At 50.1% G+C, this 12,290-nt stretch overlaps 1 protein-coding gene across 17 annotated transcripts in view; it reads left to right on the top strand.

Annotated features, from left to right (window-relative positions):
* GAS7 (growth arrest specific 7) overlaps positions 1-12,290 on the top strand; it is a 288,726-nt gene that overhangs the window by 259,293 nt on the left and 17,143 nt on the right. For all 17 annotated transcript variants that reach the window (XM_045375328.2, XM_074018592.1, XM_005582889.3 and 14 more), the window contains one exon: positions 5,556-5,634. In XM_045375328.2, the coding sequence (XP_045231263.1) occupies positions 5,556-5,634 (79 nt within the window). The remainder of the gene's footprint in view (positions 1-5,555; positions 5,635-12,290) is intronic.

Raw genomic sequence — 12,290 nt, 5'->3', positions numbered from 1 at the left:
TGGATCACAAGGTCAGGAGTTCGAGACCAGCCTGGCCCACATGGTGAAACCCCCTCTCTACTAAAAATACAAGAATTAGCCGGGTGTGGTGGCGGGTGCCTGTAGTCCCAGCTACTTGGGAGGCTGAGGCAGGAGAATGGCGTGAACCGGGGAGGTGGAGCTTGCAGTGAGCCGAGATCGTGCCACTGCATTCCAACCTGGGCGACAGAGCAAGGCTCTGTCTCAAAAAAAAAAAAAAAAAAAAAAGACACTTCCGCATTGTCTTCTCTTTAGTGACCAAGGGCCATGTTCCAGATGTTGCAGTATGTCAGAATCCCCTCTGGTCTGACCCCTGCTAGCTGAGCAGTAGCTTCTAGATGCCCACTCGAGCTCCCCTTTCTCTAGGGACAGGCTGGAAGGAAGCTGGGTATGAGAGGTATGAGAGGGTGTTGTACCTGGCCCCTTTGTCTGGAGCTCTCTCCTGTGGGCTTGAGGCACAGGCTCCCTTCCCACTAATGCTGTGACCGTTGAGTGAGACCTGGGCTGGGAGAAGCTTAACCCAACCCTCCCAGCCACAGAAGGATTCCTAGTGGGTAAAAAAGTCTCAGCCCTCATGCACCCCTGGGGGAAATGGAATATGGTGCAACCACTGTGGAAAACAATCTGATTGTTCCTCAAAAAGCTAAGCATAGAATTACCATATGACCCAGCAATTCCATTCCTAGGTTTATACCCAAAAGAATTGAGTACAGGCACTCAAACTAATACATCTATACACATGTACAGAGCAGCAATATTCGTAACAGCCAAAAGGTGAAAACAACCCACGTTCCACCCAGCGATGAGAGGATAAACAAATGGTGGTGTATGCACAATGGATATCCACGGATAGACGATGGAATATTATTTACCCATGAAAAGGAATGGAACACTAATACATGCTAGTGTGTGGATGAGCCTCGAAATCATTCTGCTAAGTTACAGGAGCCGGGCACAAAAGGTCTCGTAGTGTATGATTCCATTTATGTAAAATGTCCAGAACAGGCAAACCCATGGAAACAGAAAGTGGATTGTCATTTGCTTGCAAGGGTCTGAAGGAGGAGGGGAATGGGTTGTGACTGCTTAGGGGCTACCGGGTTTCCTTTTGGGGTATGTGTTCATCTGGTTGGGCTGCCACAACAAGATGTCCCAGACTGAGTGGCTGAAACTACAGAATTTATTTTCTCATGGCTCTGGAGGCTGGGAAGTCCAAGATCAAGGTGCCAGCAGGGTTGGTGCCTGGTGAGGACTCTCCCATTGGGTTGCAGATGGCAGCCTTCTTATTGTGTATTCATGCAGCCTTTCCTTGGTATGTACTCAGAGAGAGAGCTCTGTGATGTCTATTTTTTTTTTTTTTTTGAGACAGAGTCTTGCTCTGTTGCCCAGGCTGGAGTAGCCTGATATCAGCTCACTGCAACCTCCACCTCCCAAGTAGCTGGGACCACAGGCATGTGCCACGATACCTGGCTAATTTTTTGTGTCTTTAGTAGAGACGGGGTTCCACCATGTTGGTCAGGCTGGTCTAGAACTCCTGACCTCAGGCAGTGCACCAGCTTCGGCCTCCCAAAGTGCTGGAATTGCAGTGTGAGCCACCGCGCCTGGCCAATGTCTATTTTTATAAGGACACTAATCCTATCAGATCAGGACTGCACCCTTATGACCTCATTTAACCTTAATTACTTCCTTAGAGGCCCCATTGCCAAATGCAGCCACATTGTGGGTTAGGGTTTTAACCTAAGACTTTTGGCAGGACATAAACCTTTAGTCCATACTAGCATGACAAAAATGTTTTGGAACTAGATAGAGGTGGTAGTTGCACTCACAAAATGGGCATTTGATTCGGTCTTGTCCTCAATGCACCTGAATTGTTCACTTTTAAACGGTTAATTTTATGTTATATGAATTTGACCTCAGTAAAAACACAAAGACTCTCAGGAGGTTAGAGCTGAAAAGGTCCCTAGAGGTCCTCTCTCTTCCAACCTCCTTCTGGTGCTGGTCTGTGTTTGAATTCCTCCTCCAAGGGGGAGTGAACCCCCGAGGAAGGAAGACGTTCTATTGTGGGACGGCTGTGGTTGTCAGCGAGCCGTGATGTTCAACCAGTCCAAATCTGCCTTCATGGCTTGAAATCCTTCAGGGGACTGAGATTTTGCCAGCCCAAATGTGGCTTTGATTAAGCCCTCCACATGGGTTGGCTGTGCAGCCAGGCAGCCTCCTTGGAATGGTTCTCACCCTCCCCGCCAGCCACAGACCACAGGGCAGCCCAGCAAGACCAGCGTCCCTTCCACAGATGTAAATGAGGTTAGTTCATTCCTGGCCTCCTCCTGCTCCATGCACGGGGCCTGAGATGGGGCAGGAAGGCGGCACATAGAGGAGCAGCTCTTGCTGCCTGGGAAGGGGCTTTCCTAAGTATCCCCGTGCCCTGCAACCACTGTGCCGCTCTGGAGTCTTCCGGCTTCCACCTCTCCGGCCTGGGCTGCTGCCAAGGACACTGTGTCCTGGCCAACACGCACAGCATATGCTCCTCACCCGAGCAGTCCAGCTCCGTGAGTCAGGCCCACGCTGACATACTGTACACACATGCACGGACAAACAGAGACAAACACAGCACAAGCTCACATACATGCATCAGGGCCACTGCTCCATAGATGTACACATTACTTCTCACCCTGCATGCCCACATAGCCCCATGCACACAGTCCTGTAGCAGGCACTGGAGCATGAACACATGAGCCCCCTACATACAGCATGCAACGACACTGATTTACATTTACACACAGCTTTGGACATTTAACCCCATCTCCTTGAAGACTTTCAAAGCAAAGCAGGAGTCTAGAAATTTGGAGCAGTCAAGGAAGATGCTTCTCAGGGAGGCTGGAGTGGCTTTTGCAATTCAACTTCTGTCCAAATTAGATTTCACAGGACATGTACACATTGGTAAATAAGCGGAATTCGGCTGTTTGTTCTGCCTTTAGTTTTTCTCTCCTGTGTGGAAAGGAAATGGGATTTTGGTTTTCCTAGTGGGCGATCATGAAAACAACATGCATTTTGACTTGGCGTGCCTCAAACTATATGTTGGAACAGAGATGCATCTCAGATTTTGTTTTGTTTTTCATTAACTGTTTATTAGATGAAAAATCTCTTTTCGAATGAATTTGTAAGTAGCATTTTAATAAATGGTGACATGACTCCAGAGAGTCTGGAATATTGGAGAGCAGGGAGGCATTCACCAAGGATGCACTGGCTCAGAGGGGCCCATCTGAATGTCTGGAGAGATGTCCTCCCACTTAGCAGGGTGTGGCCTGGAGGTAGAGCTGAGAACGTTGTGTTGGTGGAAAACCATGGTTCTTCCTTTCCTCCCAGTTGCCCAGAGATGACATTCTCAGGCCACCATGGCTGTCCCTGGGCCATTTACCTGCCATGTGCTCTGCTGACAGTAGACTGACAGCTCTGTGGAAAGACGCATGTGCTCATACAAAGCCTGGGCACTGCCCAGGGCCTTTTTGACTCTGTGACTCTTGTTCGTACCTCCTGCTGGCTGCTGTGGGTGGCTCAGCTGCAGGGGCAAACCCCTCGCACCTCCCTTTAATCCAATTCCCACTCCTCCCAGGACAGCCTCCATATGCTTCGAATAGTGTTGGCTTTCACCCTAGAGCTAGGAGGCATCTTGAGATAATTTGTGTGTATGGCGTGAGGTAGGGCCAAGATTCCTTTTCCTCCTATGGATGTACAGTTGTCTCTGCACCATTTGTTAAAAAGATCATCTGTTTTCCCCTATGGAAACACCTTAACCTCTTTGCTGCAGTCAATCGGCCCTAGCTGTATAACTCTGTGTTCTGCTCCGCTGATCTGTGTAACTGCCAGGACTGCTCCCGCCACCTCTGGACCTCCTACCCACCTGTTGAATCAGGTGGGGCACCCAAGCCACCCAGAGGGTGTGGAGTACCCCAGCACAGCTTCCTGGAGCTCAGGCCCTTCAGGCAGAGACAATTGTCAACAGCTTGGATTGCCCCGTTTCATACTCCAACGCTTCTCTGGTGGCTTCCCCTGCCAGGATCACTGAGGGGACCTTTCTTTGCTGCTGGACTCCTAGATAAAATCAGGCAGTCATTTCCCATAAACACCCACCTCGGCCTGAGCCAGCACCACCCACACACAGGCCTGGCCAGTCATCAGAGGGATCTGCTGTGCTCTGCTGGGCAATTCTTTGCTACTGGCTGCTCTGCTCTAGACCCAGAAGCCTCACCACATGCTGTCTTTTAATCAGCTTTTGCCACTCGACTTTAATGAATTCTCTGGGGGGGAGTGGCTTTTGGATGATATTAAGTCAACAGAACATTCAGCCTGGATTTACTGGCTGTGTTGGAGAGGCTGGGAGCAAGAAAGCAGGGGTATCATTTGGAAGGGTCATGGGGTTAAAGAGCTCCAAATCCTAGAGAATGTAGCCTGGGGCCTGCATTGTCAAGTCTTAGGGACTTCAGGCGATTTCTTCTACATGAAGCCCCTCCTTGGAGTGGAGACGTGATGCCGCTAAGAGGACTTGGCCCTTCTCTAGTAAGCTGTGGGCCGCATCAGGGCTCACAGCTAGAGAAGCAGTGCTAGAGGAGACCCTGCTTCCGAGGATGGCAGTGGGAGCCTTCTCTGCCCTGTGGCTGCATCTAGGTCACTAGACCCACACAGTCCATCTTTGCCCCTTCTGGAAGCCAGGCAGCTGGGGTTTTTTCCATAAGCAGGGCTGCATGGTACCTTCTGTTTGAAAAGAGCTTCTCTGGCTGGGCACGGTGGCTCATGCCTGTAATCCCAGCACTTTGGGAGGCCGAGGCTCACCTGAGGAGTTCAAGACCAGCCTGGCCAACATGGCAAAACCCTGTCTCTACTAAAAATACAAAAATTAGCCAGACATGGTGGCGCACTCCTGTAATCCCAGCTACTCGGGAGGCTGAGGCAGGAGAATCGTTTGAACCCAGGAGGCAGAGGTTGCAGTGAGCCAAGATCGCGCCATTGCACTCCTACCTAGGTGACAGGGCAAGACTCTGTCTCAAGGAACAAACAAACAAACTAAAAGAGCTTCTCCCTGGAATAGAACCTGTTTCCTTCCTTGATTGATTAGCAGATGCTTGCATCCCTCATCGGCAAACCAGGGAGGGGTGATGTGAAAGCTCTGGGGACAGTGACGGCCCAGGGGTCAAGGCCCTCACTGCAACTGAGGCTTTGGAATGTCCCCATACCTGCTTCCTGTACCTTCCTGGGTCCTTGAGAGCCTCTGGATTTCTAGGAATCCCCCCACCACTCGGCTATGTGCCACAGTCTGTTTCCTTAGCTTGCAGAGGTAAGGTGAGCTCACTTGGACCTTGGTGGCTCATCCGACCCTGTGAGTTGAAACGTGATGCTCGTGTCTGGTTTCTGCCCAGCCTCTGCCTCATCCACATCCACATTCTCAGCTGTCATATACCTCCCCGAGACCTGGGGTGGAGCCCCACCGTCCCACTTCAGGAAGGGCTTTGGCTTCTGACCTGAGTCTCATGGTCTTTTTGTTGCAGTTCCTTGGGCGAGGCGTGGGCCCAGGTGAAGAAGAGCCTGGCGGACGAAGCAGAAGTTCACCTCAAGTTCTCTGCCAAGGTAACCCCTCCGTGCAGCTGCTCTCCTTTGGTCTTACACACTGGGGGACTGAAAAATAGTTAACAACGGTCTCTCCAGTTGGCCCTGTTTGCCATTTTCCCTGGTGTAAATTTCAAAGTATCCACATGAAGTCACGGAATACGGAGTTGGGAAGAGATGCCCAGTGGCTCACCATGAAGTGGTGCTTTTATACGGATACAGTAGCACAAACGACCATCAATATCCACCAGGAGCATGGAAAATAGTAAAGTGTAGTTAGGAGGTGGTAAGTGCTGGGTATTTATTGCCTTGGTTTTTTATTTTTTGTTATTTTTAAAAAGACAAGGTCTCACTCTGTTGCCCAGGCTGGAGTACAGTGACATGATCATAGCTCACTGCAACCTCAGCTTCGTGGGCTCAAAACGATCCTCCCACCTCAGCCTCCCAAGTAGCTGGGACAACAGGTGCATGCAGCCACGCCTGGGTGATTGTTTATTTCTTTGTAGAGATGGTATCTCACTGTTTTCCCCAGGCTGGTCTCGAACTCCTGGCTTCAAGCAGTCTTCCTGCCTCTAACCCCCAAAATGCTGGAATCACAGACATGAGCCACTATACCTGGCCTATTGCCTTTGTTTTTAATATAATTAATTCAGTTATAAGTTTATATCATTTCCTTTTGATAATGGCTGTGTTTAACAACCAGCAAACAGAATTCCTGAAAATTTAACATTCGGCTCTTGGGAGCCATTGGGAGCAGGCCTTAGCACACCCCCCAGTTTCTCAGGGCAGCCGCTGAGTGATGAAGCCCTGCTTTCTTTTTGCCTGGCTTTCAGAGGGATGGTGTAGCATGTCCTGTCTCTTCCTAGTGTCAGGAAATACTAGGTTATGTCAAAGGGAGAATTTCTTTTTTTTTTAATTTGTGGTGGTTGCAAAATTTCAGAACAAGTAAAGAGTCCTTCCTTCCTTCCTTCCTTCCTTCCTTCCTTCCTTCCTTCCTCCCTTCCTTCCTCCCTTCCTTCCTCCCTTCCTTCCTTCCTTCCTCCCTTCCTCCCTCCCTTCCTCCCTCCCTTCCTCCCTTCCTCCCTCCTTCCTTCCGTCCCTTCCTTCTCTCCTTCCTTCCTCCCTCCCTCTTTCCCTTCCTTCTTTCGTTCCTTCCTTCCTTCCTTCCTCCTTTCCTTCCTCCTTTCCTTCCTCCTTTCCTTCCTTCTTTCCTTCCTTCTTTCCTTCCTTCTTTCATCCCTCCCTCATCCCTCCCTCCCTTCCTTCCCTCCCTCCTTCCCTCCCTGCCTTCCCTCTTTTCCTCTCCCCCTCCCCTCCCCTCCCCTCCCCTCTCCTCTCCTCAGTCTCACTCTGTCACCGAGGCTGGAGTGCAATGGCACGATCTCAGCTCACTGCAACCTCTGCCTCCTAGGTTCTCCTGCCTCAGCCTCCCGAGTAGCTAGGACTACAGGTGCCCACCACCACGCCTGGCTAATTTTTTGTATTTTTAGTAGAGATGGGGTTTTACCATGTTAGCCAGGCTGGTCTTGAACTCCTGACCTCGCGTGATCCACCCTCCTCGGCCTCCCAGAATGCTGGGATTACAGGCGTGAGCCACCACACCTGGCTGTAAGGGTCCCTCTTTCATTTAGTTCTGAAGATACTAGCGCCAGGACTCAAGCGCAGGGTATTGCTGTCCTATTCCTATCCTCAGGGCTCAGGATGGTGCCTTGCACATAGTAGATGCTTAATAAATATTTTCTTATTGAGTCATGAGTGAACGGAGCCCTCTGACTATCTCCGCCCCACCCCCAGTCTTTTCAGGTCTCCTTTCTTTCAAGATTTCTTCATGTTTCCAAGTGACTCTCCGCTCCCCACTTCCTGGCACATGTCTCCAGGTTTTCTCCCTGACTCTCAGCTAATTTTTAGATGAAAAATAAACTAAATCTCTCAGTGAAATAATCCACTCTAAAGTGTGCGTGACTGGTGGGGCTACCCATTAACAGTCTTGCCTCTTAAAGAAAGAGGGGCCGGGTGTGGTGACTCACGCCGGTAATCCTAGCACTTTGGGAGGCCAGGGCGGGTGGATCACAAGGTCAAGAGACTGAGACCATCCTGGCCAACGTGGTGAAACCCCATCTCTACTAAAAAAAAAAAAATACAAAAGTCAGCTGGGCTTTGTGACGCACGCCTGTAGTCCCAGCTACTTGGGAGGCTGAGGCAGGAGAATCTCTTGAACCCTGGAGGCGGAAGTTGCAGTGAGCCAAGTTCATGCCACTGCACTCCAGCGTGGTGACAAAGTGAGACTCTGTCTCAAAAAAAAAAAAAAAAAAAAAAAAAAGGGACCTCTCAGAGTGCACCATCCCAGTGACCCTGGCCTCCTTTCTCATCCCTCTGCCCTCTCATCATCACTAGTCGGACACAGCAGGGTAAACTGCCTAAACTCTGAGTCTCCCTTCTTTAAACGCATCCTTGATCATTTGAAGGTAGCATCCCTCAGAGATGGTTGCTGCTTCCTGGGGCTTCCACGTTCAGCACTCACTGGTCGTGTCTCTTTCCTCGTGCCATTCCCACTGCAATTGCAATTCCCTGCTTTGGGATCCCATATGACGTACCCCATGATGGTAATCGGCACGCAGAAGGCAGAATGAGTGACTCAGATGACTGAGACACGTGAGAGGACTTTCTAAGGAGCTGGGTGGGAAGAGGAAACAGAGCTGCTACAGCTCCCCATGGCTTAGTGTGCCCCAAGATTGAGTTGATACCCAGATGTGAGTGACAATTCCCAGCTAGTGAAGGCACGCTAACTAACCTCACTACTCCAAGCGCTTCACAAGAAAATGGCTACTCAAGTCCTGGCAGAGAAGGGAACTCCATGAAAGGGTCTTTTTCCTGCGTGGCATCCAAAACAGCAAGTTATTTTTCAGCGGCAGATCATGAGTAGCTTTCCCCCCAAGGCCTCCCTTCTCCTGTCAGAGCCCCCAGCAGCTCCATTCTCTGCTGTGGTGGAAACTTCCATTGACTGGCAAGATGCCTGGGCGGGCTGCCATTGTGATGGGGTGGGGCTGGGAGCCAGAGCTGTGAGCTTTGGAAAGGTCACCTGCTGGGTGCCCGGGAATCTTGGTGGCATTTACTCCCCATCAGCAGGACCCCTGATTCTTGATTGTTTAGAGTACTCAACAGGTGGTAAAACCCTCTCCGACGGGGTAGTGGTGACGTAAGCGGTGTGGATGGCTGTGTGCGGGATTTAACTCATTGCCGTCAACCACCGTGCGAGATGGCATCCCCATTTCACAGTGAGAAGAGGTGGGGTGAGATCACAGCCCATGGTCACACAGCCAGGTGGGCTCAGTCACAGAGCAAGCAAAGGAGAGGACTGAGCAAATGAGAGACTTGGTCCCCAGAGCTTTTCTTCCAGCAACACCCCCTCTTTGGCAGACCAATGGCATTGAAAACACATCGTCTTCCTGAACGTCTGCCCTTCCAGGGGTTGCCAATGGGCTGGTGCAGACTGGCCCTGGACAACCAAATGCTCAGAGCATTTTTAAGTTAGTGTTCAGGACACAGGGAGGACCTCACCGTTCAGCTGACGGGAAGCTCATGAAGACCCGTCATGCAAAACAGACTTTGCTACAAGAAGCTCTCAGCTGCTTCCAGCCTGTCGGTCAGTGTTGGTGGCCTCAGGCGATCATCGCAGCAGCCTAGTGGTTTTACGGAGATTCCTTGAGAAGAAAGTGCCTCCAAGGGTTTATTAGACTGCCATGAATAATATAGCTCCATATGCTGAAAATCCTTTTTAACGTCTGCTCCAAAAGACTTATTGAAATTTTGCTCCGAATGCTCCGTGTCAGGGGTAAAAGCTCTTTAAGAAATGCAGGCCGGGGGCGCTGGCTCAAGCCTGTAATCCCAGCACTTTGGGAGGCCGTGACGGGCGGATCACGAGGTCAGGAGATCGAGACCATCCTGGCTAACCCCGTGAAACCCCGTCTCTACTAAAACATACAAAAGACTAGCCGGGCGAGGTGGCGGGCGCCTGTACTCCCAGCTACTCGGGAGGCTGAGGCAGGAGAATGGCGTAAACCCGGGAGGCGGAGCTTGCAGTGAGCTGAGATCCGGCCACTGCACTCCAGCCTGGACGACAGAGAGAGACTCCGTCTCAAAAAAGAAAAAAAAAAAAAGAAATGCAATTTTGTTACAGCAATTTTTCTGGTTTTTCTGGTCCACTAGCTCAAGCCATTGCTAACAGCAACAGGTTACTAAAGAAATCAGAGTGCTGTATACAAAGGAAGTTACACCTGGCTCCTACTGAAGAAGGGAAAATAGCAGAATTCCTTCTGCTGGTAGAAAATCTCATGCAGTAGAGGCTGTGCGTTCCATCAGAAGATTTAGGGGACAGGAGTGAGGAGACATAAGTTGTATCTCAGTACTGTCACTAACTAGGCTCTGTGACCTTGGGCAAGTCACTTAACTTGCCTGGGGTTTTATTTCTTCACATACAAAATGAAGAATTCAGACCACATCAGTCTCTTTACACTTATTTGACAGTGTCTTAGCAATGATGCATTTTACATGGGTGTTCGGAACCCATCTGTAGGTATCCACTCCGGTATCTGCACACAAGACATTGACACACATCTGCAGCTGAAACAAATGTTTGATAAAACAGTATTTATCCTCCTACTTAAAATGTATTTTCTGTTCAAGTCTGGTCTGTTCTCACCAAAAAAGCTGGTCCCGGCCCATTAAATCGATTTCATAACTCTCGGCCGCACACCGTCTGACAAATATCAGACTAGACAGTGTCTGAAATTCCTACCAACTTGGAATTTCTCTTATTCTCTTCTGATGTGTGAGATGAAAAGGAAGCAGAGAGAGCGAGAGTGTTGGAAAGAAAAACTGATGGGCCCATGACAGGCCGGCCTGTCTGCAAGGACATCCTTCCAGGAAGGACTTCTGACTCCTGGTTCAACAGAGATGCTTAAGAGTTAAGAATGAGTACTAAAGATACCAGCCTAACCATTTTAAAGGAAAAAAAATTATGTCTTTAAAAAGGACTTAATATCGGCCGGGCGCAGTGGCTCATGCCTGTAATCCCAGCACTTTGGGAGGCCGAGGCGGGCGGATCACGAGGTCAGGAGAGCAAGACCACCCTGGCTACGACGGCGAAACCCCATCTCTACTAAAAATGCAAAAAAAAAAAAAAATTAGTCGGGCGTGGTGGCGGGTGCCTGTAATCCCAGCTACTCGGGAGCCTGAGGCAGGAGAACTGCTTGAATCTGGGAGGCGGAGCTTGCAGTGAGCCGAGATTGCGCCATTGCCCTCCAGCCTGGGTGACAGGGCGACACTCCGTCTCAAAAAAAAAAAAAAAAAAACTTGATGTCTGTAGAGAGTTGGAGATTCTGGGCATCCTCATCTATGGAATCAAATCACTTGTGATAGCAGCGTCGCGTTTCCACAGTGTCATTTGAATTTGGGAAAAGCTTCTTGGTATATTGGCAGGTCCATGGGCTTTTCCCCAGACCACAGAACCTGGGGCTGGGGTCCAGGAAACCTTAATGTTGAAAACTCTTCCTGGTCATTCCTGGACATACTAAAGTCTGAAAATCACTTGCTTTCCACGTCCTTAGAGACCCCAGAGTTTCTGAGTCAGCAGGCTGAGCTGACTCTCCCAGATTCCCGGAGTGGTACAGCTCTTCCTACTCAGCAAATGCCAAACCTATGTACATGGGAAGGGGGTTTATTTATTCTCATAAGCTCTCAAGATGTTTGTAGCATCCTGCAAACTGCCACCAGATGGGGATGTTTTCCTATGCAAGGAAGGTTCCAGGGGCTCAAAAAAATAGTAGGACATATTTACAACTAACACGAGGAGGAGAGAGGTGTTTGGATGGCCAGTTCTCTGTGAGTCTTTGAAGGCCATCCAGCGACAAAGCTGTCTTCTTGTCACCCAGGGGATTGGGCTCTGAAGAGTTTGTCATTCTCTCTACAAATACAGAAGGGGCGCCCACCCTGCACCAGCCCAGGTCAGACACTGGGCACAGCTGTGGTCAAGCTAGATGAGGCCCCTGCCCGCTTGGCGCTCCCAGCCCCGTGTAAGTCAGTTACTTAGAATAAGGACACCTACGTCCTGTCGGTCTCCAGAGAAAAGGATATTGTACAGCCAAAAACCTGGCAAGGAGGGGGAGGAGAGAAGTCACAGAACCCTCGTTGGGATATCATCTGTCCAGGGAAGTTGAGCTGCGCCCCCTAGAGACGCCTCTGAGACAGGTGGAGGTGGATTGGTGGTGGTGGAGTGGGCATAGGTTGAAGAGAGTTGCCTGATTCCAGGCAGTGGGGTGGGAGGGATGCACAGGGCTAGGGTGCCACCTGGCTTTGACCGCAGCAGGTCCCGTTGATCTGTTTTCTTATGAAATAAATGTTACGCTCACAACCAAAAATAACAAATTTTAAGGAGAAGTTTTTTTAAAGGGGGGTGGGGTGGGAAAGAGGGAAGGAATAAAAGAGAAGAAAAAAGCTTAAAACCCTGATGTCACCCAGCTCTTCTGGCAGCATAAACCCTTTTCTCTGGGCCCTGGGATACAGGGCGGTTCCCTTTGGTGGGAACCTGTGTGCCTGTGCCCCAGGCAGCCCAGCAAGCTGAGAATGACTCCATGAACGCAGTGTGGAAGAGTTGCCACTGTGTTTCCAGCGGGCCTTGA

The sequence above is a fragment of the Macaca fascicularis genome, chromosome 16, assembly GCF_037993035.2.
Source record: "Macaca fascicularis isolate 582-1 chromosome 16, T2T-MFA8v1.1".
Lineage (NCBI taxonomy): Eukaryota > Metazoa > Chordata > Mammalia > Primates > Cercopithecidae > Macaca > Macaca fascicularis.
This window is presented reverse-complemented; position numbering and strand designations above follow the sequence as displayed.